Source organism: Ictalurus furcatus, chromosome 4 (genome assembly GCF_023375685.1).
Source record: "Ictalurus furcatus strain D&B chromosome 4, Billie_1.0, whole genome shotgun sequence".
NCBI lineage: Eukaryota > Metazoa > Chordata > Actinopteri > Siluriformes > Ictaluridae > Ictalurus > Ictalurus furcatus.
Window position 1 is genome coordinate 7808289 of NC_071258.1, and position 27615 is coordinate 7835903.

The window sequence follows — 27615 nt, forward strand, 5'->3', positions numbered from 1 at the left end:
AAAAATCAGTTTCATATTTCACTGGGACTGTAAAGCAGTGTTTTCTGATTTCCAGTTTCACAGTAAAGTGACTTTTTGTTTTTTTTAAATTTTATTTACAAAGCACTGACACCTCAGAATCCTTTCAGAAATGTTAAGTAAATGTTTCCTTACAGAAAGCTTCACCATATTATTGGTTATACGTTTTTCTTTTCTCTATTTGGTCTACATTCCCTTACGTACCAGATGTGCCAACATCACTAACAAGAAAATTGTAAAAGGGTGAAGAAAAATATAACTTTACCTCAGAAACCTTAGTGTATGTCAGTGAACGGAACAGCTTGATGCTAACTAAAGTTAACAAGACGGTAAGGGTAAATGTCATCTAAATAGCTAATTTGTGTGGGGTTTTCTCATATGAGCACCAAGCAATGGTAAGAAAACAGCAAGGCAAAAGTTTAATGTGACCATGGCTTAAGTAAATTGGATTTTCAGCCAGACGTTTTTCATTTGCATTCGGCCTGACCGCTGCTTCATCTGAAAAAAGAAAAGTGTAATTTTCAGGTGTCTCCTGTATCATCGTTGGTTAAAAATCATAAATGCTACAGCTGAACTGTAAATGTTAGCACCTTTGACATTTCTGAGGTGACAATAATAAACAGGTCATTTGTGCTGGGCATGAATGACAATGGCACAAATCAGTTTGTGACAAGAGAACAACAATGAAACAAAGCTTTCATTTAACTGTTTTATTGTTAAAGATCATTCGTGTGGAAAGCAAATAATACATAATTTTACAAATTGCTGCTGTCCAATACATAAACCTGACATTAAAGACCTTCATTTATTTCATCCAACAAAAAAGGTTAAAAAAGAAAAAAAAAAAAGCCCTAAACAGTAATAAACACTGGCAGGAATGCATGAAAGGTGCATAGCTCCACATAATCGACATCACTGTATTGCAGTTCAGGACAACTCTTATGTAACTGTGACCTGAATTAAGACCTGATATTTTGGCACCCCTCTGAGTTAAAACATTTCATGGTGTATAGAAACAGTCCTTTAGAGAAAAAAGAACAGCTGTATGAGGAATCACTGTAGTAAAAGTCAGAGGCAGAAAGGTTTGTAATAACAATGGTGTTCCAGCAGCAGTCTTCTTTAGACTGGAATGTTTGTTAAGATATGGCTTAGACTTTTTCTCTTAATTTTTCATTCCTCCACCATTCCTGTAAGGCACGTGATCTCAAAGTATTGTGGTCACAGCTACACATATTTTAAATAAGACACAAAGAGCTGAGAGTTGATCTTTATCCTTGCCAGCAGAGTGAGAAAAGAGAAGAGAGGACTATTGAGCTGTGATGATGATGATGATGATGATGATGGTCCGGTTGTCTTCTTACATCCCCATTCGGATGCTCTGAATGATCTGGAAAATGGCTGGGGAGAAAAGGAAGATATAAAAATTTTTGAGATCCTTAAGATTAATTTATTACATATTTAAACTACAAAGATGGGGAATAGTGATGACTTGCTTGATTATCAAAAATCCTAATTCTTCTTCTTCTTTTTTATTATTATTTTTTTATAAAGCATCTTATAACTTATTAAAGTCAAAAGTAGCTGTATATAATCATTATTTTATGAATAGCGCGTCACAAGTAAAGTCAGTTTGTGTGTCTAAACTATATATATTCTAAATGTGAAATTCTTCACTGTTTTGAAGCACGGTAGTTTATAGATAACCTTAAGGCGAACATATTCCTACTAAAAGCCACAAAACTTCGATTTTGATTTCAGGGGGACTTGAAGTATTTCGTAATTGAAGCTTCCTTTTTGTAAGCTGTGATTAATGGACATTAGAAGGAAAACTAGCAGCTGTAATATGAGCTGGAATGTATAGGCTACTCGGAAACTGTACTAGTCACAATTAGAGTCACAATTGGAGATTTATACATCTGATTATAGAGTTGCAATACAAAAAATAACAGGTTCAAATTCTAACAAAGCTAAAATAATAATAGCGTTAACCTAATAGAGTAGAATCAAATCAGTACTATGATTTAATACTCAGGTTGAGCGTTTCAATCTGTAGCTGTTCAGTATGCTTGGAGTACTTCATTTTAAAACAGACAGCATCACCGCTTATGTCCAAATGATGAGCTGTTTAGATTGGACAGTTCAGATACCGAGTCAGCATTAACACTCATTAGGCTGACTATCAATGGGTTTGGTTTTTTTTTTAGATCAATAAATGCTTGTGAGCTACGGGAAATAGAAGGAAAAGAAAAACTGTGTATGTTAATTTAAGGGAGAAAATGCTGAATTTTAATAGACATCACCCTGCAAATTCAACACAAAATCTAGTCTTGTTGACAGGAATGACAGCAGAGGATTGGGATGGGGGGTGTTCAAATGTACTTTGCCCCTTCTGGTCTTGACATATGTTAATACAAATAGTAATTGAAAGGAAACTGGTAATTGAGAAAACTGACCTGATCCACACACTACAAAGACGAATAAGGCCAGGAGCCAGGGTCCTACTGCTGCCTTCTCGTCTGGTGTGCCTCTCTGCAGGAAAGATGAATAAATATACACACGTCAGTGTTGCTTATGTTGATGACAGGAAGTGATCATGGTGTAGCTACAACAATTCAATCAACAGTATAATGTAGGAAGTAATGGGGGTTATAGGCTTCTTCATCGGGCCGCCTTTTGATTACTATCCAGCTAAAAAATACACATTCAATAGCTAAAAAAAATGTTGTACTCAAGTATCACCTAGAAGCATTTAAGCAGGCTAAATCAGTGTTTAGATAATTCAATTAAGCTTCAACCTACTGATGACTTGGCCACATTCCCTCGTTGTGTGATGTTTTTGCTGTGCTTCTCGTTCGCCATGCGTATCCTCTGTTTCGCCACCATATTTTCGGTCTTAACGTACAACGATTTCAAATTAAGTCGTGGCTAAATTAAATTTGAAAATAAAAACCCCAAAGCAAACCTTTCCCTCTTATGAAAAGATCACTAGCTCTCCGTTGTACTCCGAGAGATGTCTACGTAAGCACAAACACGACTCCGCCCTCGAAACCTCTTTGTGCATACGTACGCACGAGATGACCACGCCTACTAACCCATACGTGCATACGTACTCAGGGGAAAGACTCCGCCCATTAACCCGTGCGTTTACACGTACGCACACTCATGAACCCGCCCCTTAATTCGGATGTGCTACGTAGGCACAAGGATGACTCCGCCCACTCGGCTTTATTCCGCCGTCGTGGCGAATCCAGACTGAGTGACGCTAGGGGGAAACGCCCCCTGAACTCAACTATGACCTGAACTGAACGACGAATTTGATTGTTTCAATCGAAAAAAAAGTTTGATCATCCATAAGCGTTTTACACATCCCTGTCCGTTTTTTTGTACCCTGAATGAATTTGTGTTTTCTTTATTTCTTGTGTTATAATATATTTTTCTTTCCATATTCAGGATATTATTAATGTTATTAATACAGTTGAATGTGTAATAAAAAAACAATAATACAAAATAAATAATGAGCATTTATTCATTCATTCATTCATTCATTCATTCGTCTTCAGTAAGCCATTTTTCCTGATCAGGGCCGCAGTGAATCTGGAGCCAATCCTTTTAACACTGGACACAAGGTGATGTGAGATGCCAGTCAATCACAGGTCACCAGGCACACACATTCAACATTCAAACACTCATTCACATCTAAGAGCAATTTAGTGTAGACAATCTACCTACGGACATGTTTTGGGGTAGTGGGAAGAAACTGGTGAACCAGGAGGTAACCCACATGAACATGAGGAGAGCATGTGAAACTCTGCACAGACAGTAATCTGAGAACTGAGGACCCTGGAGGTGTGAGGAAGTCATGGTACTGACTGGGACACCGTACCACTCTTAATCATATGCATAAATAATAATATCTTTGAGAGATTAATAAAATCTAAAGATTTTAGGGTGATTTGCCTGTCTGTAAGTGTTTCCCCAGTAAAGGCCCAAGTATTTAAATATTCTTGTGAAACCCTAATAGCTTATAAAATCTAAATATAATATATAAAATATAAATATAATATTATTATTATATATTAGCACATTTCCACTCCAGATGGTTTCATTGCTGTCATTTAGAAACAACTCAATCAAGAATGTTTCCACATTTCCCTTATTCAGCTATTATTTGTTTATTATCAATCCCTCCATCCATTTTCTGTACCGCTCATCCTACACAGGGGAGCATGGAGACTACCCCAGAGGACTTGGGGCACAAGGGGCATACACCCTGGACAGGGTGCGAACCCATTGCAGGGCACAATCACAAATACCCACCCATCCTTCCATCCATCATCTGTACCGCTTATGTCGCAACAACAACAATACTACTACTAATAGTAATAATAATAATAATAATAATACATATTTAATAATCGTCATGCAATTCGAAAAAATTATAGATATAATTAGATAATTTCTCATTTAAATAGATTTTTTTAAAAGCATTTAAAAAACATTTTTTAAAAATATTTTTACAAATCTTAGACCAGCCTGTCACGTGGGCGCGTCCTTTCGTGACTACTTCCGTTTCAACATGGCGCCTCCCATACCGCACTTAGCAGGTAAGCAGATTCATTTAAAGCTATTATTAACACGGATAGTTAAAGTGTTGTTGCGTTTTACACGTACATGGATGTTACGTGAAGTAGAGTCGGTAAGGAGTTGATGTATATGATATCTCGCTGGGTTTCTGGATGAGAGAAACACAGACACCGACTCCGGTCCCACGTTTACTATCGAACTACTGTTACTGTAACACCATCACGATCTATCTGTTGTAATAACAGTTCGAGGGTCAGATGGGACAGTTCTGCTCCGCGGACCACCGAACTGTGAGGAAAGTCCGACTTTCCACCGGTGAGCTTTTTATTTATATGAGCAGAATTGAGCACAGGATGCTTTCAGCGCTAATTTGACCTCATCTATAACTAAGTATCATCTTTATGTTTCAGAGATGAACGACAGAGCAGATATGTGACCTTCAGCAGGGATGGCACTTTGTTTGGCTGGTGCAATGGGGAGAAGTATGTATTAACACTCATCACACACAATAGATTGATAGCCCCTGGTTAGCTCCTGGTAGAGATGTCTCAGGCCCCTCCCACTGGACGGAGATCCCAGGGCAGACGTCTCACAACTGGCTTTGGAACATCTGGGGAACCCCAAGAGGAACTGGAATTCCTGGCTGGGGATCGAGAAGTCCGGACAGAACTTCACCACCAGGAAAAACAGAAGAATAATCAATCAATCCATTAATGAGCTATATTTGCATTTATTAAGTTACATCAGGCATGTTTGTGAAGGTTTACTGAGAAATAATTGTGGCTTGAAATGTCCGTGTCCCCCCCCCAATTTTTTCCACAGGGTCAGCGTGATTACAGTTGCGAACGGAGATTTGGTGAAGTCTTTTGATCTACCAAAAACCACAATGCTGGAATTTTCTCCTCTTAATAAAATCCTGGTTACATGGAAGCAGTACACCAGTGAGTATAATGGGAAGGCTTCTAATGGGAACATGGCTGTGCAATGTGATATGTGTGATTTGCTTATTATAACACACCTACTGATATTATTGATGAAGAAAAATCACCAGACTCTCTAACTGAACAAGACCGGCTTTTGGGCCAGCTCCATTGGTTTATAACTCTGAAACATTCCATACATCAGAACATTACGAAGTAATGATTTTGTGTAGAGTATGATTATATAGTTTAATATAGTGTGTATATGTGTGTGTGTGTGTGTGTGTGTGTGTGTGTGTATGTATATATATATATATATATATATAATGTATAGTATGATGCAGTGACTTTATCATGGGTAAAGGGGTTTTAGGCACTCCACTTTTTCCACTCCCCTTTGTGTCTTACCTTTTAAGAAAAACCCTTACCTGTGATGTAATCTCTGTAACTCATGCCCTTTTGTTGCTCACTGCTTTAGTAGATGAATCGTGGGAGTACTAATGATAGGAATATCTACTGATTATGCAGCAATATAATTAAACAATGTAGAAAGTAGCGTATTTAAAATATGAGAAATTTTCAGTATTCACAGGATACAGTTTGCTACATGTTATAGTAATTCTCTGTATAATCAGTTAGTAGAAACTTCTCATCATGAGTGTATTCCTGTAATATTTTAGAATCACAAGATAATCCTCAGGGTGAGGCTAACCTCCAGCTGTGGGATCTGCAAACAGGCAACTGTACCAAAGCATTTTACCAGAAAAAATTAGAGGGATGGTGAGTAACTAATACAATAACAACATGGTTGTCAAGTCACTCGCATTCATTTGAATGAATTAATCAGTCCTAACAAGGTGTGCATAAGTCTCTTACCATCAGATGAAAACCCATCAGATGTTGCTGTGGCTAAATTCTGTCAAAAAGATTACGAAAAATATTGGTTTGGGTGACAATTTCCAGCCTAAGACGTACAGTACAATATATTGACACCTCAACTTTAAAAGAAAAATAAATATATTTCAACAAAACCACGTGGAAATGTTTTATTTAACCACTTTGACTGACATGCACAGAGAATCGTTGACAGGGAGAAACAACAAGTGTGCCAAGATAAATAATTTTTTAACATTGCTCAAACCGCGTGTATGCAATCAGACTTTATTGATGCAGAAATGCAGCTGTATCATAAATACTTAGAGCAGTGCACTGATTCAAATCTTTACTCTCCAAATTTTAGGTCGACTGAAGTCACATGATTTGTACCTAAGTTTGTCATCAATATTACTTTTGTTATTTGTCAAATGATGAGTGCGATGCTGGGTTTTAAGGTGTCCAGGTTGGGCAGATGATGAAAGCGTCGCAGTGAGATGTGTGAACAACGAACTTCATTTCTTTGAGAATAATAACTTCGGTAAGGCTTTGTTTCTCCACCATTTTTGTTACAAGTACCACATAAACATGTTGCAGCCGAACAGTTGTGCAATGTCTTTTTAGAAAATTCTACGTGATCCTAATGAATGTTAATCAGCTGATGTGTGTCTCGAAACGTGTGTTTTGCTTGCGTGTAGAAACCATTGCCAACAAACTTCATCTTCAGAAGGTATCAGACTTTGCTCTGTCACCAGGAAACCAGCCAAGCAAGGTATTGCAAAAACTGTGATCCCTTGAGCTCTGTTGAAATCTCAATTCTGATTGGTCAGAAGGTGTGGATTAAGTTTGTATGCCAGCAGTTGTGTACCGTAGCAACAGTAGTGCCGACTGAAAAAATTATAATTGTTGCGCTCTCGAGTGGTGCAGCAGAAAGCTGTTCACCCTGATGCGACGGTCATACGTAGCCAGGAACCAAGGCAGCAAAACTGGCTGTGCTCTATATGTGGGAGGGAGGTTATACTCTCTTTCCCCTGTCAATTAGATAAACGCACCAATCACAGACATCTGTGAGCTCATGTATGCAGAAGAGGTCAAGTAGAGCATTCCTGTGATTGTGTTACACTGCCCTGTGATGCTGCAGCAGTTCTAAAAGATAAAGTTTGCTGGAAGAACCATGGAAGAAACCAATACCCTCTCCGATTGGTAGTTATTGTGTGATAGGGAGAGCTGGCTTGTAGGTGGGAATTGATAGGTGACGTAATTCGGGGGATAAAATGCATAAATATATAAATAAAAAATTGTTACTGTTGACAAATTGCTGTGGTTAAAAAAAAAAAAAAAGAAGAAGAAATGTTATCAGAAAATAATCTTTGGGATGGTAAGTGCTTTGTGTCGGACCACATAACAGCACCATGTCATTGATTATTTTCCTAAAACAGCATGCCCACAAAGTGTTTTATTCCTTACTTCTCTAATCCTGATTTTGATTAGGACACTGACGGAGCCAACATAAACGGTCAGTAGTTCAGACACTGTATCAGCAGAGAGAAATTCAGTCTGCCCTATTTTTCTGAAACTGTCCTAGAACTCTTGTGTGATGAACAGATTCCTATCTTCTGGAAGGCTCCATGCAGTGTTCCTTGAAACTTTGCTCAAAATGAGTTTTCGTACAATAAAGCTGTCCTTTCTAAATTTTATCTCAGGAGTACATATACAGTTAAAAATGCGGGCTACCTACACAGCCTACACCCCTGTTAGGGACAAACAGGATATTTTGAAGTGAGCACAATTAGTAATATTTGTGTGTTGAATATCGTAATTATTGATATAACTGATTATTGTCATGTGCCAGTTTATGTGTACAGCTAATCATTTAATCTCTTTGTGTTACTCAAGGTCGCTGTCTATGTTCCTGGAAGCAAGGGCGCCCCTTCTTTTGTCCGACTTTATCAGTACCCTAATTTCAGTGGTCCTACCTCAGCTCTAGCCAACAAAAGCTTTTTCAAGGCTGATAAAGTGACTATGCTGTGGAACAAAAGAGGTATCTGTATTTTCCTTTTTATTTTTATTTATTTATTTATTTTACATTTTCTTAAAAGCAACTTGCATGTGAACATGTTGACTGACTTCTGGGTTTCTGGCAGTCCTGAGATTTAAAACTCAACCGCAACCATCTGGTCACTAGAACCGGACCTTAGCTTTGAGCGTCCAGCTATCACTATTTGTCAATGTCATGCCTTCAAATGTATTAATATTCAAAATCGATAAAGCTAATACAATATCTTGAAATGTGTGTGTATGGATATTTGTTACTGACTGTCTTAATTCTTCCCTCTCCTGTAGCCAGTGCGGTTCTAGTGACAGCTAGCACAGAAGTGGATAAAACTGGCGCATCGTACTATGGGGAGCAGACTTTACACTATCTCGCAACAAACGGAGACAGTGCAGTGGTCCAGCTCCGTAAGTGTCTTTTAAAAATTGAAACCATGCAGTTTAAATCCCCATAGCGTTAAGGACTTCGACAGCTGTGTTGACTGTTACGGCAACCAGGAAAATATGTTATGCCATGTCTCAGTTCACCTACTTTATACCATGCACTAAAATTATTGTGAAACATTGTGTACTCTTTTTGAGAAGGAAAAAGTACATACTTTGAGTGTGTAGCAAGAGTATGCAAGTACTGGGACATATTAACACATCTTATAACGGAAGAGATCGTTGTTGCGTAGTTACGCATGCTGTCACTGTAAACAAACTTCTGGTTGCATTTCAGCTTTTCTTCATTCATTCATTATTCCTTATATAATTTATACTATAGAATGTAATTTAAAATTCCCTTGAATTATACATCAGTAACTAAAATCAGTGTGTGGCTTGAGGCAGACTTTTTTCTTCTGTAAATGCTTCTTGTTCTTTAATTGCGATATTTTGAGGAAATTTCAGACTTTTTTTTACTTTAAATTGAGTTAAGAAGTTGAAGCTATACTCCAACATTTACCTGAGTCTTTATTGAGATGAGTAATTGCAGTAAGTGTATTTCTTACACATGTTGGACATTGTTTTGGTAAAGTACTGAAGGTAAATTACCTAATAACTCTATACCGCTAAGGTTTTTGTTATTTAAAGTCATCCACTTTCCTATTTCATGTTGTAAGCACTGTGATATTATGCAAATAATATAGTATCGGCTCCACCCCCATTTTATCAAATGTTCTCTTGTTACTTGATATTCTCTTATGTACAGTTTTGCTTCTTTCTCTGAACAGCAAAGAACGGCCCTATTTATGATGTGATATGGAGCCCCAACTCTTCGGAATTCTGTGTCGTTTACGGCTTCATGCCTGCCAAAGCCACAGTGTTTAACCTTAAGTGCGAGCCCATTTTTGACTTTGGAACAGGTCCACGCAACGCTGCTTTTTACAGCCCGCAGGGCCACATCCTGGTCCTGGCAGGCTTTGGAAACTTGAGGGGTCAGATGGAGGTGTGGGATGTGAAGAAGTACAAGCAGGTGTCCAAACCCCAGGCCGCAGACACCACGTTCTTCTCCTGGTGTCCTGATGGAGAGCACATTGTTACGGCAACCTGTTCACCCAGGCTCAGAGTCAGTAATGGCTATAAGATCTGGCACTACACCGGCACAGTTCTGTACAAGCAGGACACACCAGCAGGGAAAGAACTCTGGGAGGTGGTCTGGCAACCGTTCTTACCTGGAACATTCCCAGAGAAGGCGGTGAAGTACCAGGCAGTTGCAAGCGAGCTCGGCAGCACTGAAGCCAAGCCTGCGCAGGCCTACCGGCCTCCTGCCCTGCGCAACAAACCAGAGAGCAGTAGCACCAAACTGGTGAGCGCATATCATCGAACAAGGACAGCAGGGTAGCACTTTCCTCAAGCATCTTCCTATCTGAAGATGTTGATTAGTTACTATGGTTACTAGGTGTTAGCAAATTAAATTAGTAGGTAAAAATTAATATTTATGCCACCTCATGGTCTGTGTTATCCGTTTCTGTTCTGCCGATGCGAGTGTGTTATCAAAGCTGATTCAAAATGTCTCCCATTCTGCTAGCATGAAGAGGAACCACCACAGAACATGAAGTCTGGTGCTGGAGACAAGCAGATGTCCAAGGCAGCTCTGAAAAACCAGAGAAGACGGGAAGCAAAGAAAGCAGCTAAACAGGTGTGTTCTGGTCATTTTCTGCATTATCTGTATTCAAGAGATTTTGTTTTGGAACTTAAAGTACCTTATCCAGTGATGTACCACTATTAACCAGGGTTACCTGAATCATCGACATCATAATATTCGTTTACAAAATACAATTAAATATAAGCTAGAAACGAGTGTCAGTGATCATTTTTCGTGTATGTTGGCCATGCAGTTTCCTCTGTTAACAGATATATCAGTGTTCCAGTATCTAACCTAACTGTGGGATTGATTATCTACATTATTTACAAATTATTCTTGGCATATCGGTTTGTTTCTGTCAATACAGGAAAATAAATCTGATGACGTTCCCACTCCACCTTCAGAGCCTCCACCCACCAGACAGACTCCTGTAGAGTCTACACACGGAGATCCTGAAACTGACAAAAAGATTAAGAACTTAAAAAAGGTATGTTAGGCCTTTAGCAGTTGAGGATTAAGGGGCATTGATTTCTGGCCCTACAGTGGCTTTCTCATAACCTTACTGTTACTAGAGCAGAACTTTCTGATCAGTGTTCAACATACTACATACGTAGACAGTGCAGTTTATTTAAAAACAGCAGGGCGTGCTGTTGTAGGAAAATAATCAACGACAAGGTGATGGTGGAAGTGATTAGTTGCCAGAAGTTGATTATTTGCCAACAGCTTGCCACGAAGTGTTTTATTCTTCTTATGCCACAGCGATTTGCCAACAGTGTTTATTAATTAAAGAGCAGCATGCCATGCAGTAATGCAGCTTGTCATGTTACAAAGCATTTACGCTGGAGACTCCTTCCATAAAGGTTCCGCATCCACCATACAAGTCCCTGCCCTGTGGATGAGCTGTTACTATAGAAACGATAATGTATTAGAACAAGCAGATTAATATAAATTATTTGAGAACCTTCTGACCTTCAATCGGATTTGAGACTTCAACGGCGCTTTGTGGTATAAAAGCAGCATAATGTGCAATATTATAAACTCATTTTTATATTTGTTTAGCAAACAAAATTCACAGAATTACCCACTTACCCCAGATTGATCCTTCTTTATTTTGCACTGGAGCTACAAAGCTAATGAAAACTTCAGGGCCAAAACATTCGTAGCGGCCATCTTCCGCTATTTTATAAAACCGTTTATGTAGTATTAGTAGTATTACTGAGCCAAACGATGTCTTTTGAGGTGCCTGTGTTCGCACATTGCTAAACTACCTGCTGTCAGCTTGCTAGTTACGTTTGCTGTATTTGGTGTGAGTAAGAAAACTGTGTATGTGTTGGGATGAGCTGCTACTTTAGGTTTTATTTAAATGGTATACTAGGCGGAGGCTAATCTGATTCTGTTTATTTGGTTCAGAAATTGAAGGCTATTGAGGAGTTAAAGGAACAACAAGCAGCAGGCAAACAAATGCAGAAAAATCAGGTACCGGACTTTATTTTATTTATTTTATATTATTTTTAAAAAATTTTTTAGACGTATGACACTGGCCTTGTTTATACTCTTCCATGAATATATACAGTACGTATTGCTTCATAACGTTATAAAGAATCCGTGAATCATGCGGAAAACCATCAATTCCTTAAAACAATATAACAATGTTTAAATCTCATCCCACAGCTGGAGAAGATTCAGAAGGAGGCACAGCTGCTGAAGGAGCTCGAGAGCCTAGAGTTAGGGCTGTAACTAATTTTCTAGACCATTCACAGCACTACTGTTCAATAGCTTAATGCATATAAGGAGCTGAACCAGAGCACATGCTGGACTCGATCCCAGATAAACATAAACATTCATGAACAAATAAATGTGTTACAGTTTATTCTTCCTCTTTTAATCAGTGAAACGTTACCTGGTCCCCTGAAGGCATTATTGCTATGCAATATTCTGTAAAGATTATGAGGGAAGCTTTTTCAGTGCACACACAACAGTCTGAATGATCATGTTACCATGTTACCATGAACCTTGGGTTGTTTTTTTTTTTTTTGGTTTGTTTAAAAAGTTTTTTGTCCAGGCTTCCAAATATATGTTGTGAAATTTCCATCAGCAAGAAAAATAAAGAACAGTCAAGTACACCATGAATATTTATTTTATAGTTTCATTTAGATCTAATTCCATCTAGATCAGAGGGGTTAATCTGTGGAATTGATAACTAGTCCACTACTTCTCTGAATTATTCCTACTGGTCAACTAGTTAAAATTAATACATACAACCCTTTATATAGGCTATATACAATTTAAAGCAATTTTTTCTGTAGTTTAAGTGTGCGGTTTAAGAACTGTAGATTGCTTGTTATGTGTTTCATATGAATAACAGTGCAATTAAAATTTCATAAATTAAAATACCCCCCTCAGGTTTTTTTTTTTTTTTTTTTTTTTAAATTGTACCCTGATGCGTGACAACATTCCAGTCATGGTCTGGGTTTGTAGGCCGTCTGTGCACCTTTTACCATGTCATCACTGTAGAGGACTTATTCTCTGGCTTCAATTCATCAGCAATTTGATTTTCCGTTGAAAGGCATTTGGACGTCTAGATACCACTGGGGTCTGTGTGCCAAAAGCTCCGGGCAGGAAGATGCCTGAATACCAGCTGGTTTAGGAAGATTTATGTGTCAGCAAGGTTGTTTTGACTGTTATAAATGTATAGGTAGTACTGTGTTTCCTTTTTCATCTTGACCACACTAATTTTACATAGTGAATAACCCTGCTGAAAAAAACCTGCCAATAAATCCTTCATAAAATTTGTAATGGTTTTAATGCTTATAATGGGAATTCCATTGGTTTTAATGGAAACTGTAATAATCCCTGTGGGCTTCTACTGGTAATTTGTTGCTTTCTATTGGTGGCATGTTATGTCTAGTGGATACCATTAAGGACCAGTAATGGTTTTAATGGTTAGCTGATGGTTTGTAATTGTATTTGTAGTGGAAGCCATTAGAATTTCTGTGATGGTTTGTATCGTTTTTTTTTGGGGGGGGGGGGTCAGCAGGGAATGCCATGAATGCTGTTCACTGTGATGATATTCATTCATTCATTCATTTTCTTTCCACATTTCCTGCAGCCTGCAAATATCATACATGTTTGTGCCTAGATCTATACATATATATAAACTCCATGTTTCATGTGTTCATGTTTTCAACACAGCACGGGATTGGATGGAGAAATCAGGAAGCTTCACAAACACAGCTACACAAACTTCATGCTAGAACATGTTGGGCCTCCTTCCTTCCAGTTTAGGGAAACGGTGACGCTACAACACCCGAATACAACTGGAATAAAGTTGGTTTGACGTTGGACGTTCGATATTCGCGGATATGCGGACCGTCTCTAAAGTTACATACGACATTTTTACACGCGTTTCTAACTACAATAGCATTTGAAGGGAATGACTTACAGTCATATAACCAACTGTAAAGTGTTCATCTAGGTGTCAGCAATGATGCACACCTTTTAGATTTTTCGATATATAATAAAAAAAATAAACTATTAAATCATATATAAACAAAAAATTGCTATGTATTTTATTACTGCATGGGCTCATACACAAAATATACCATTATTTAAAGCTCCAGTAGCATTTGAAGGGAATGATGTACAGTCACACAACCAACTGCACAGTGTTCATCTAGGTGTCGGGTATGACGCACACCTTTTAGATTTTCAAACCAATTTTATTCCAGTCCAAAACTATACTATATAATTGTGTGCATCCAACTTTGTGGAAATGGTTTTGGGGGAAAGGACTGTTTTGTTGTATTTCTACCGTGTCTTTTGACAAAATATGTTTGTTCGGGCTTTTATTTTGAAATATTTGCATCCCCGCGACCGGAAGTTATTTTCATTATGTTAGTTCCATTAGTTTCACAGTTCTCTTCACTCAGTCTGCGATTGTCCTGTGCTGAATGAAGAGCTCGGCTCTTGGCGTCTTTATTTACACCAAAGTCTGTGGACGCGGAGTTTTCAGGTATGAAGAACATCTTAATATAATGAGTGTTCTCGAAATGCTAACATTAGCTTTAGTGTGATAATTTTCTTGTCTTTTATGACCGGTTGTAGCTTTTATTAACCACCCGGCTTTCTAGCTAGGTTAGCCAGTTTGCTAAGGTTAGCGAGCTAGCAAAATACCCAGTTAGGCATTATCTGTATTTATCAGTTATTATTTGTGTATTCGTTGTGTTTACTTAGTAATCTGTTTTTATATAGAATAATACTTCTCATATTATGGGACGACAAACGTCATATCAGTTTTCTGAGAATATGTTTACAAATATTGGCTGAGGGTTTTTTTTTGGTTGTTGTATATTTCTTTGGCTTTTAGAAACACTACTACACTCAGGGATTTGAGTTAAAGAGTGAAGAGAAGAATTGTCCTAAACCTCAGGTGAGATTTGTATGGAGTTCATATTGTGCCAGAAGTTTCAAGTAAAATAATAAAACCCCCAAGCAGAATATTAATTATCCAAATGTGATTTTTATTGTAAATGCGATGTTTTTGAGAATCGAATCAAAATGCAATATTAAAAAAGAGGACCACTAAATTCACCGTATTATTTTGCTATGATTTTGTGGACGCAGTTATTTTTTTCCCCTTCTTCTATGCTATTGGTCAACTGATTTAGAAGTGGGAGGTGGTCTGAAGGTTAGCCACGCCCACTCAATTGACGTTCAAGTACATAGGTTTTGGTCTGTAGCAAAAGGCTGCCCTCGGAGGACGTGTTCCAGGGTAGGAAGGTATCATGGCACGTCCGACTCCAAAGTCAGCTTCATTTCCTGTCTCGTGAGACCTTCATTGGATCGATTTTTGAAGGCAGCATAGATTATTTTTCTGGTCGAGCTTAGAAAAATAAAATTGCGTCAGAGAATGTGTTTGGTGGGCAGTTTTTGTACAAAGGAAAGTTTTATTTTTTGACAACTTTGATTGCGTTTGGCGTTTCTACTGAGAAAACTCTTCGTGAAGGTCTTCAAGTATCATCATACACTTAATACATAACTGTATAAGCTCGTTGTTTCCCATTTTTATTAGATGAAATCCTACACTGTATACAGCAGGTGGTGGTAATGAGCAGCTGGTAGCGTAGCAACGACATTACCTTATGTTGCCTCAAGTAGAAAGTATGCTTCACTTTTTACGCATAGTAGTAGGAACAGCGTACAGTACGCGTGACGCAAATTTCATCAGCAGAGTCTACCCATACTGTACGCGGCCCAATTTTTCTAACATTCGCATTTAATTCTTTTGCACTATTTAGTTGTTCCACAAGGTGGCAACAGTGACCCAGAGCTGTTGAATCTCAAGGTACTTGGAGAGAAATTGAATAAACAGAAACGAGTGCAGGTTAGAAAGTACCCGCATTTGTATAATTCTAGTCTTAAAGCGTGTAAGGATTTGTATATGGGTGCTAATTGTGGCGAGAGATTGCCCAAGCATTCTTCATGTTGTTGTGATTCTTCTTTGTTGTCGTCCTTCACACCAAAAGACCTGCTTTACTGCTCTGTACTGACTCCTGTAGTCCAGGAGGGGTAGCACAAGGGGTAGTACAAGTTGTTGAACGTCTGTGTACTTGTACGTGTCAAATGGAGAATAGTTTGAAAGGCTATGCCAGAGGCTTCAGAAACCTATTCGAAACTGTTTCCGGAGGTGCCTTTGTGCGCAAACGCTAACCTTTGAAGTCATTGCCTGATGGGGCAGCGAGGCAACAAGTCAGCTGCCTAAGTTTCCGGATGCAGTGAAAACGTATGCAAGTACTGGGACATACTCGCACGTCATGTAACGGAAAAGTTTGTCCGCATTTCATTTGCACGTCTCTAATATACGTGCCACCGACGTTACGCTCGTCCGCCATGTTTGCAGGTTATATTCGTGAAGCAAACCATCATGGAATGCACAATATTAGCTGAAATTGTCCACGTATCCATACATCCTCTTAAAATCTACCGGAAATAGTAGGTTATCCGGGTACCTTTGGGATACTCATTTCAACATGCTACGATTTGGGACACACTAAATCTAATCTCGGATACTATCTAGGACGGACGGTAGACGAATTGGGACGCAGCATCTGAGTAAGAAGTCAACTTCAGCCTGGTCACCTAGCTAATGTGAGCTGTTGAAACTGCTGCTCAGCAGGAATGAAGACACTTTCATGATAAAGAAATATGTGTGGATGCATCAACAACCAATTCAGTAGCTACTCATTATTTTTGTAATACGAGTAATGTAATATAGAGAGGGCAGGGCTAACTTTCAGAGCCACTCCCACAAGGCCAGAAGGCTGCCTTCTAAGAAAACACCACCTCTGCCCCCCCCCCCCATGTGCCAAAAGTCAGAAGCAGAAGGGTGAATACAGAAGCAAGAAAAACTGCATAAGCAAAATCCATACACGAAAAAAGTCAAAGAATGAACGTGTGAATGAGTAGTAATCATTAAAAAAAAAATACTAATTACATTTTGATGATGAGTATTTTTGCTTTTATATCTAAATCATGTCCATAGATTTGTTCACAGCAGCATCTCTATATTTAATCTGGGAATGAAATGATCTTATCACAGTGGCCTGTTTTTAAAAAAAAAAAAAATATTTTTTATATATACAGTATCTCTCAAGTGAGTACACCCCTCACATTTTTGTAAATATTTGATTATATCTTTTAATGTGACAACACTGAAGAAATGACACTTTGCTACAATGTAAAGTAGTGAGTGTACAGCTTGTATAACAGTGTCAATTTGCTGTCCCCTCAAAATAACTCGACACACAGCCATTAATGTCTATTAAATATGAAAGACTTTGTCAAATACACAGTAACAGATGAATCATGATCATGGCACAGGGTCAGCCATGATACGGCGCCCATGGAGCACAGAGGGTTAAGGGCCTTGCTCAAGAGCCCAACAGTGGCAGCTTGGCAGTGCTGGGGCTTGAACCCCCGACCTTCTAATCAGTAACCCAGAGCCTTATGGATTCTAAGATTTCCAAACATAGTCATGTATAAAACATTGGTGACATCACCCTCTATTGAATAACTACTACTGTAGTAATATAGCACTACAGTAATAGTACAATTCTACAGTGACCTTATAAAGCTGAAGTAATAGTACAGCACTGCAGTCATACTGTGCGTTCAAGTCCTCCTGGGAAGTTCGTATTTACTAGTTGGTAAGTCATAATTACCACGTCAGGTGCGTTCAAGTCACTTCGGTCGGAGCAAGATGGCGGTGTGCCTTCTCTTAATTAACAAAATGAAATACACTAAGGGTTTTTTTTCTTTTTCTTTTTTTTAAACTCTGCTTCTAGAAAATAAAGAACAAAGAATGCGCATCGGGTGTGTGTTGCGCTTTTTTTTTGGTTTGTTTTTTTGTTTTGCTACTGTCGTATTTTTTGCAGGCAATTAGCTTGTTTTATTGTAAATAAAAAAGCCTGACAAAGACATGCCACTGCTAAATACCCATAAGTATTGTGGATTATATTTTATTTTTATTATCTCGTTCTCTCTCTCTCCCTCTCTCCTTCGGTCATGTTCCTCAGAAATCAGCTTCTGAGACGAGTAAACGTTAAATTTCAACAAATTTACCGTCAACAGCAGATGCTGCGTTCATTGATGCCAGTGTTTTCTTACTGACGCCATCATCACGGAAACCTTGAGCTCAAAGGAAATCCTCTGAGCGTTTCCCACTCGTAATTCCGACTTTGTGGTGGCGTTCATGTGCGTTCAACTGGTAAATATGATCTCACTGACATGACTTGAATGCACCAATAGTACAGTGCTAGAGGTGCTGTACAAATCTAGAGTAATAGTAAAGTGCTCCAATTACAGTACAATGCTAGAGTAATAGCACAATGTTATAATAATAGTACAATACTACATTCCCATAAATCAGCCCAACATATTTCAGATTGAGGCCTCTCGTATGAGGCTTATTTGTAGTATAAACTGTCTATGTAATATAGAATGTAATCTTATTTATCTTGAAAGCTAAGCACTAATCAAAACCGAGTCTGTAATTAACACAAACACTGATTTGTTTTGTTATCTTTGTGTCCTTTTCTTCTACGCAATGCTCACAATTTCAAGGTATCCTGCCTAAATACGTGACATTCGAGAGTTTCTGACCCGTTGTGTTGATTCCTAATGAACTGTAAAACAAATGGAATCGTTGCGAGGTGATTTATCCACTCTGATTTAATCAGCGACTAATGAAATCCTGGTTTCAGACATTTCTGAGATGTTGAAGTTAACACAAAGACTGAATTGAAATGTCAGATTTAGGTATAGGTTACAGTAGATTAAATCACATTCCTATGCATTCGTCATAACCTTTAAGAGTTTTCCTTTTTAAACCCAAGTATAACTTTGTGTTTGGTCTCGATTAATATTATTGTTGGAGGTCAATATGCGTTACAGGCTGTAGGATGTTCATCGTCTCTGTTTAATTGTGAAGGACAGCGGTACGGACTGGAGGACATTAAGAACGTGTCTCAAACACTGGATAGACTTGTAAGTCACTTGTTGGTATTGAGATTATCTGTTGAACAGTGTGTGTTCATGTTTCTCTAATTATTGGACCGTACTTGAGCTAAACTATAGTATTATTTTTTTTTCTATTAGATCAGACGAACTACTACTACTAATAATAATAATATAGATTATTATAAAAAAGATAATCTAATCATTAATGGTGTAAAAACATCAATCTGAAGGTGGTGAAAAATAATGCTTGTTGCAAAGTGAAAATATATACACTGGTTTGACTTCAGAGTATTTAATCAGTCCGTACAGGATTTTGTAGAGGGTTATTTATTTATTCATTTAATTTTAGGGTTTTTTTGGGTGATTGTTGCGGCCTAAACCGCTTGATTTACTGCAGCGATGCTACTTTTTTTCAGAAAACCATTTGAATTGGTGAAATTGCAGTTGCATGAAATTGTTTTGCATGGTCTTTCGCAGTGATGTTGATATGGACCTTTCATTGGTTGGACCTTTTAGCTATACTCGTTCGACGCACGTGAATCGAAGAGGGCCTCGGCTGAATGCGCGTTATGATGTCACATTACACGTCTTGGCCAAAATCTGCGGTACTTATGCAAAAATTGCAAGCTCTTTCGAATATTGCGGTTTTTGCACGATTTTGTGTTAATTTCTGCGATCGCGAAATCATGGAAGGACTGATCAATCCTTCCGTGATCTTGTGACTTCATGATGCATTGATTTGATTACTAAATAATCTGTATCGGATCAAATTTGAAACAAGATTGGGCTGTGCAGTTATCAAGGGAGATAAATCTCCAATGTTCCTTTTTTTTCTTTTTTTTTAAATTATTATTATTTTTTTGTTTAAACATCAGGGTGTTTTGTTTTAGGGCTAGCAAATATGAAGTTGTAATCAGATATACCATCCCTAATTTTAACTTGATGACTAAAATACCCCAAACTGAAAAATCTTTAGTCATGTACGTCGTCATCCACCTCTTCACTGCTGTCAGCTCAGGCCGGGTATTTCCACCAGTAACGAGCGATCACGGCTCCCCATGTGAGGAGGATAATGATCTGTCTGTGGACATGTTTATATCAAATAAGCTTATAAAAGAATCTTATAAATGTTGTTTTAAATTCTCTGCATTTTTAATATGCCAGGGTAAGAGCAGGAAGCCAGCATGATCAGTAGGAAACAGGTTACCATGACAACCCTACAGTAAAACGTCTTACACATGCTGTGGGGTCAAGGTGATGTAATCAGTTATCACGACTTTTTTTTTTTAAGGGTATTGTCATTATTTTTAGAGAGACCTGATTTTAAAGAAGATGACAGTAATATAGCAGTTCAGTGGCACTGTGATGGATCTCTCTTAGCCTTCAGTATATTAACAAAACAAAGTAAAAATTCACTGAGTGAAAAAAAAATGGAGTTGAACAATAATTAACGTGTAGTCACCATTTTCACTTCACAGTATTGTTTTAAAGCAGTCCAAATTAAATTCGTTCCTCCAACTAGGCATAAAAAGTCATTTTTTAATCTGTTTTCTCAGTTGCAATATGACAGAGAAATAAAAATTATAATAATTTTTGATGCTGTTTTGTTTTTTTTTCTCTCAAGAATCTTGTCGACTTGAATGGACAAAGTGACCGTGTGTACACAGGTATAACAGGCTTCCAGTTTTTGTTCAGGACCTATCAATTAAGAGTTAATGTCCACTTCGAGCAATATTATGTGTGTTTCTTCCCTCCAGATTCTGCGAGGCTAAATCAACCTTTTGGAAACCCCGTTATGCCTGTAAAAAAGAAAAGAAAGTCCTCTGGTTCTGAAGACCCCAGCATCCGGAAGTGCAAAATTAGCAGGTAGGCCGACGCCCCAAAGAGCTTTTCCTCCTCCATCGTCAGCATGCTGTGTAATTAGAAGTGTGCATGAGGGTTCAAACTTAATTGAGCTTATGTAAATCTAAAACAATAATTCAGCACAGATATAGCTGATCAGCAAAGACATGCTTACTTTAGCACTGGAGCAACATGTTCGTTTGGCATTTTCACATTACGATAAACTACTTTGAGATGATCAACACATCACAGGATTAAGGATCAATGGTGTGATTGCCTTCAGATTATACACCTGGTGTTTAGTTGGTTTCTGACAAAAAAAAAAAAATAGACTGGTATTCTAACCGACTTCTAAACGATCCAATCCAAGTGTGGCGCTGAAGATTTCATTGTTTACAGCCACAGCGCTTGTGGAATTTGAACTTGCAGCCTTCTTGAATTAATCGTTAAGCTCCTCCTGCTATTTCTCTCAGCTTTTTGTTAGTTTGTGTGTTTATTAGATTAGGCTCTAGGTATGGAATTACACGACAGAGTAACTTTAATGTAATAATTCACTCTTTGCAGTTACTGTAGGACGCAGACTCCTGGGAGATTGATAAACCCTGAAGATCAGTTCTCCAGCAAGAAGTGCCTTGCGTGGTTTTACGAGTATGCCGGTATGCCATTTTTCTGCTCTTTGCTTAAAGACCGATGCCGATTGAAAGTATTGCCTAATGAGCTCATCATATCAACATAACCATAAAGTCTATTTTCTGTCCTGATGTGTAATTTTGGATAACCTGTGCGTCGTCTTCAGGGTCAGATGATGTGGTGGGACCCGAGGGCATGGAGAAGTTCTGTGAGGATATAGGCGTTGAACCAGAGAACGTTAGTGTTTTCTCAATTTATTGATTTTTTTTCACCACAGTAGCTAAAGAATTTACTACACAGGTTTGAAAACCCTGAATGCCGAAATAAAACCGCATACTGGGTTTAACATTGGTAATCTTAAATTGCTTTTGTCTGTGTTTTGCCCTTTTTTTGTGCATTTCTAAGGCAAAGTCGGGCTTGTACTCAATCACTGTGGTTCTTCAGCAGTTTTTTATTTTATTTTCCTAGCTGTATCAGTCACCAGTAATCTCGGATTATTAGAACTTCTGTACGTTTTCAGGCACTCAGAAAAATCTAACGTGTTTGAATATATTGCAAGGCATTTGATTATTCTAAAATAGGATGTCAAAGCTGAACTTTTTGCTTTGTTAGCACATGTTTTTAGTCAGATTGTGCATGCTTCTATCTGTACTAAGCATTTAAAATACAAAATTCCACTTTTTCTGTAATCTCTTTTTCTTCCCCAACCTCTAAACAGCCTCTGCCTTTTTCTTTTCTTTTTTTTTTTTTTTTTTTCGGTTACGCCATGGTAGAATTTGTGAGATGATAAATATTTAACAATCAATCATTTTATGTCCTAACATTGGCCTCTACATTTGAGTTTGGACCGGTTGGACGTAAATATGGCCTCATTTTTGGAGCAAAAATGTTGCCTTAAGTGTAACCCTACACAGTCGACTACACAGGCTAGCCTCTCAATGTTTGTTTTGGAATGGTCACTTTTCACAAACCAGTCAGGTCCTTCTGGATAAACCTGCCTGCTAGAATATGCCTTTTCACTCTGAAATATCTGCAGATATTTTTCCTTGCGAAAACTCTGTTCAAATATCCGCTTCGCAGTGACCCACTGATCGCCTACTGCAGCTTCTCATATTGATCCGATCGAATTTGCTTCTGATTTCAGAAATTTGATTCAAGCTAAATATCTTGCCAAATAAATCCATTCGTATCTAGCTTGATAAGAGGCCCATTGTGTTTCAGTCAGTCTTGTTTCCTTACTACCTTCTGCCTTGCTCTGAGCACCTGATATTTTGCCACGTAACATTTCTAAAATGTTATTCTTTTAATTTTTTTTTTTTTTGCGTCTCTCCTCTAGATTATCATGTTAGTCTTAGCCTGGAAACTAGAAGCACCAAATATGGGATTTTTCACAAAAGAAGAGTGGCAGAAGGGAATGACATCATTGCAGTAAGAGAATCCCTCACTGGTGTTCTGGTGAAGCTGTGAATGCTGTGTCTGGCTCTCCAAGATTTTAACATTAACTTCCCTTTCCTCTGAAACAGGTGTGATTGCACAGAACGGTTACAAAGCAAACTCGACTACCTGCGCTCTCAGCTGAACGACGCAGCCGCGTTCAGGAACATTTACAGATACGCCTTTGACTTTGCCAGGGTGAGATTTTTATGAATGTTTTAGGCATGTACTGGTGATCCACGATGAATTATGGGTTCATTTAATGTGTGCACCGAACCTCATTAAACCTTTTCTCTGCAATCAGCAGGATGGCTCTTTGGCTGCTTGTTATATAAGCGGAATCTGTGTGTTGCAAGTAAAATCTGTCACTGTTTTTGTGTTCTTTAAAAACCAGCTCAGCTTTGTGCTCAATACTATGTGGTGCAGTAGTATCAGCTCTGCTGCAGCTCCTAGCAACTTCACTATATTACATTCTACACAGGAATAGAGGTCTGTGTGCTTTTACATTATAGCACGTCTGTTATAGTGAGTGTATATCATAACGGCATATTTCTATGTACAGTGTTAAGTTGTAACGAATACATTAACCAGTGCAATTCTATACTTTCTACATTGTACATATGTTTTATTTAGCTTTTGTTGCTCTTGGATTTTACATGCTGCTATGCCCATGAGTGTTGAAGCTGTTCTAATGGCATTTATGTTGGGTTTTTATTGTAGCTTTGTCATCCATTTGTAGCTATCCATCTTTATGTGCTTAAATAAAGAATGATGTTGTTCAGAAGAATTAAGTTTGTTTGAACATGTAGGCATTTAATTTAATACAATATCTTGATAATGTCGTAAAATGTTACAAAAATTTGATCATCATATATTTGTATTAGGATCTAGAAAAATTAGACTACACTGTTTTTTAAATTTTACTCTGAGATTTGCTTTCAGGAAGAATTAATGTGCTACAGTTGTAGCCATGTTTTTAATAAACAGTCAGATCCGAACATATACAGAGATACAATCCTTTAATAAGATCTAATAGAAGATCTTTTATCCGTCATGCCTTTTGTGTATTTCTAGGATAAAGACCAGCGTAGTCTAGACATGGACACTACAAAGTCAATGTTGGCGCTGCTTCTTGGAAGGACGTGGCCCCTGTTTCCCGTGTTTCACCAGTTTTTGGAGGTTGGTGTGTTTTTATTTATTGTCTTTATTATGGAAATTTATTATTGTGGTATGTGGAACATACATATCGCCATAGTTTACTAAAACCAACTAGTACTGGAAGCGCAACTTATACTTATGTAGTTATTACACTTGTAATTAAAAAGACATGACAAGCAGAAAACACCCTTGAAACCTTCGTGTTTTTTCAGACTATACGACATTTTATTTTGGTGCTGTGGTTAGATTTTATTCCAAGCATGCAGAATTGAACTTGTCCAAATATGGTACATCTACACTCATGCTTTCTCTTTCCTTCCCCGTTTAGCAATCCAAGTATAAGGTCATGAACAAGGATCAGTGGTACAACGTGTTAGAGTTCAGCCGCACTGTTAACTCGGACCTCAGTAACTACGACGAGGACGGAGCTTGTAAGTCTGAAGTCTTTATGTACTGTAATCATTCATTTCTTTTGTGGTCACTTGAGTTCCTTCATTGTAGCTTCACATGTTATCTCTTAGACCATAAAATTGTTCCATAGTCCCAGATGCGACAATATACCTAAATAAAGAAAGTAAATAGTTATACTATGACCATTATGGTATAATGATCTAGATGATTGTACCACAGAAACATTCCCAGGTACGGTGTGTTGCATATCATGATTATACAGTCATGTGGGGGATAAAATAACTACACCAATGGAATTTTTTTTTTTTTTTTTACATATTTGGACAGTGAAACTTTGAAACAGGGCCTTTTAATGAAGTTGATATGCTTGAACAAAACCAAAAGGACAATTAGGTTTTTCAATCATTTATTCAACAGAAATATTTATAGATGTGAGATTCTTCTGTGGAAAAAGTAAGTACACCCGTGGCCTCAGAATCTACTATTGCCACCCTTTTAGCAGATATTGTCCACCAATCTTGATGGAATTTTTAACCATTCTTCCATGCACTATTCTTTCAGGTGCAAGATATTTGAGGGTTTTCTCACATGTTCTGCCCGTTTCAAATCCCCCCAGAACATTTCAGTGGGATTCAAATGACTAGGCCATTCCATAACCCTCCATGTCTTCTTTTGGAGCCATTCCTTGGGGGATTTGCAAGTGTGCTTAGGATCATTATTCTGTGGAATGGTCCACTTTCAGTTCAACTTTGACACATGGCCTCACATTATCTTCAAGCACTCTTTATGATGCAGAATTCATAGTTGAATCAGTGAATGCAAGCTATCCAGGCCCTGAGGCATTAAAGCAACCCCAAACCACAACACTTCCACCACCGTGCTTCACAGTTGGTATGTGGTGCTTCTCCTGAAAATCTGTCTTTGGTTTGCGTCAAACATGTCTGCTGTTACTGTGGTCAAACAACTCTATCTTTGACTAGTCTGTCTAGAGCACATTATTCCAAAAGGCCTGGTCTTTACCTATATGCTCATTGGCAAACTGTAGTCTTACAAAGGCTTTTTCCTGGCATACCTCCCATGCAGGTCAAATTAGTGCAATCACTTTCTGATTGTAGAAGCATGCACTTTCACACCAACAGCTACAAGACTTACTAGCAGATCCTGTGATTCAATTTTGGGGTTCCTGGAGACTTTTTTTTTTTTTTTTTTTTTTTTTTTTTAATCAGACGGTCTGCTCTTGGGCTGTATTTGATGGAATGGCCAGTCTTGGACAAATTGGCAGTCGTTTGAAATCTGTGCCATTTGTAGATTATTTTCCTTACAGTTGAATGATGTATATCAGATCATTTTTAGATCTTTTTAAATCCCTTGCCAGAATGTGGAGGCCTTACAGATTTCTTTAGATCTTTTCATGATGACACCACACACCTCAACAGCAAAGGGAACACCAGGCACTAGATATGAGAGGGGTATAAATAAGACAGGTTCTACCTGCCGTCCCTAAGCAGGTTCTAATCACTGGCACCCAATCACCAAGCACCTGATTCTAATTTTATGGAGTTGAAGCTGTGATAAATATAGGGGTGTACTTAATTTTTCCATTTGAATGATCTGGGTTTTTTTGTTAATTTAAATTGTGAAAATTACTACAAAATGTCAGTTTTGTTATTTGTTAGTGTGTCACCTTTATTAATAGGCAGTGTTTAAAAGAGGATGAAATGTTTGCTTGCTCAAATATGTAAAAAAAAAAAAAAACAATTTCCATGGGGTGTACTTATTTTTTCACATGACTGTATAATACTGTGTGTAAATTTATATTATGACGTTGATGTGTGGTAAAATATACCACAGCACTGTTCAATTCTTGAATCTAATTGGTCAGAAGATGTCGATTGATTTTCTATGGCAGCAGCTCTGACGAGGCAAATCACTGGTTTATATTAATGCGCTCGTTCAAATGCGTTACCGTTTCTGCTACTTATTCTCTACGTAATTTAAGGATAATATTGAATAGATTAAAAAATGTAACATTTAACACAGAAAAAGTCTAATCATTGATATGTTGAAATTTTCTGCCATGGGGAAAGTCTTAAGGACAGTGTACTTTCTGATTTCACTAGAACATGAAAGGCTGTGGTAGTGGTGTTTTTGATTAATTTTTAAATTAACTTTAAGAGTAAAAAGAGAGGCTATTGAGGAAACGACAGGTACTGACTTCTCTCCAGCATTCCACAACGTTAAATGTAACTCTGAAAAGTGTGGTCGTTCTTTAATTAGTAAAAAAAAAAAAAAGATCATAGACAAATTGTTGTGGTATCAGAGGAATAAAACACTTGAAGGTGTGCTGTTATCAGTTAATAATCACCTTGGCTTCATGTTGGGATGCATCACACCATGCCATCCCTGATTATTTTGATATATATTTATATAATGGCACATCCCATTGTGTTTTATTGCTTACATAGAATCCTATTAGTGACCTCTTGGTAATCAGCCAGACAAATATCCAAGCCTGTTTAAGCAAACAAGAACAATTCCGATAGATTTTTAAAAAGGTTACTATTTGTTTCGTTTCTCAGCCAGTCTCGTGCTAACCCCATCTCTTCCTCCGCAGGGCCGGTGATGCTGGACGAGTTTGTGGAATGGTATAAAGCCAGACAGACTTTATAGCACCACATGGCCATGCTTGCAGAAATTAAGGGCAAAGAAATGTAATGGAAAAAGCACATCAATGGACGCCATCCCTCCACCATAAAAAGTCCAGAGTATCAATTGCACATCTTCCCAGGAAAGCCATCATGCTTCTTGTGCACCCATCACAACCCAGAGACTTACAGTGTTAATTTAACGTGAAAAGGAAAAATGTCTGAAACGGAGGGAACTGCTTTATGCGTGTTGCATCTTTCACAGCAGTTTCAGCCAGTGTTGTTCGGTCTGGTGGAGGGAAGTCATCTGTTTATGTAATATTTTTGTTTATAGTGTTTTCAAAAGAAAATAAAGGAACTGTATGGAATTACTGTTTATCTTTGGTTATGGTGTATTTGAATTATGCTGAATGTATTTGCAGCATGCTCAAAAACCCAACAGTATTCATTATTGACTATGCTG

At 38.0% G+C, this 27615-nt stretch overlaps 3 protein-coding genes across 12 annotated transcripts; 2 read left to right on the plus strand and 1 right to left on the minus strand.

Annotated features, from left to right (window-relative positions):
• Positions 1 to 713: 713 nt before the first annotated feature.
• Positions 714 to 3068, minus strand: serp1 (stress-associated endoplasmic reticulum protein 1). Its single transcript, XM_053622765.1, has 3 exons — positions 2818 to 3068; positions 2472 to 2547; positions 714 to 1416 (listed from the first exon to the last, which is right to left on the minus strand). The coding sequence occupies exons 1-3, from the start codon at positions 2899 to 2901 to the stop codon at positions 1376 to 1378; spliced, it is 201 nt and encodes a 66-aa protein (XP_053478740.1). The 5' UTR covers positions 2902 to 3068; the 3' UTR covers positions 714 to 1375.
• Positions 3069 to 4576: 1508 nt separating this feature from the next.
• Positions 4577 to 12939, plus strand: eif2a (eukaryotic translation initiation factor 2A). The gene is made up of 14 exons (XM_053622717.1): positions 4577 to 4622; positions 4848 to 4917; positions 5013 to 5084; positions 5425 to 5543; positions 6203 to 6302; positions 6854 to 6936; positions 7094 to 7167; positions 8292 to 8436; positions 8739 to 8855; positions 9662 to 10236; positions 10459 to 10569; positions 10883 to 11002; positions 11926 to 11991; positions 12187 to 12939. Exons 1-14 carry the CDS (start codon positions 4595 to 4597, stop codon positions 12250 to 12252), a joined length of 1746 nt encoding a protein of 581 aa, XP_053478692.1. The 5' UTR covers positions 4577 to 4594; the 3' UTR covers positions 12253 to 12939.
• A 1310-nt stretch (positions 12940 to 14249) lies between these two features.
• dcun1d5 (DCN1, defective in cullin neddylation 1, domain containing 5 (S. cerevisiae)) lies at positions 14250 to 27520 on the plus strand. Of its 10 annotated transcripts, XM_053622745.1 has the most exons (14): positions 14250 to 14527; positions 14882 to 14944; positions 18090 to 18280; positions 19004 to 19059; positions 20197 to 20286; positions 20657 to 20699; positions 20790 to 20898; positions 21439 to 21530; positions 21671 to 21741; positions 22841 to 22932; positions 23028 to 23136; positions 24013 to 24117; positions 24425 to 24527; positions 27122 to 27520. In XM_053622745.1, the coding sequence occupies exons 7-14, from the start codon at positions 20828 to 20830 to the stop codon at positions 27175 to 27177; spliced, it is 699 nt and encodes a 232-aa protein (XP_053478720.1). In that variant the 5' UTR covers positions 14250 to 14527; positions 14882 to 14944; positions 18090 to 18280; positions 19004 to 19059; positions 20197 to 20286; positions 20657 to 20699; positions 20790 to 20827; the 3' UTR covers positions 27178 to 27520. The 10 variants fall into 10 exon arrangements, with proteins under 10 accessions (XP_053478720.1, XP_053478718.1, XP_053478719.1 ...); XM_053622743.1 differs by lacking the exon at positions 18090 to 18280 and having other exon boundaries at positions 18967 to 19059; XM_053622744.1 differs by lacking the exon at positions 18090 to 18280.
• Positions 27521 to 27615: the final 95 nt, after the last annotated feature.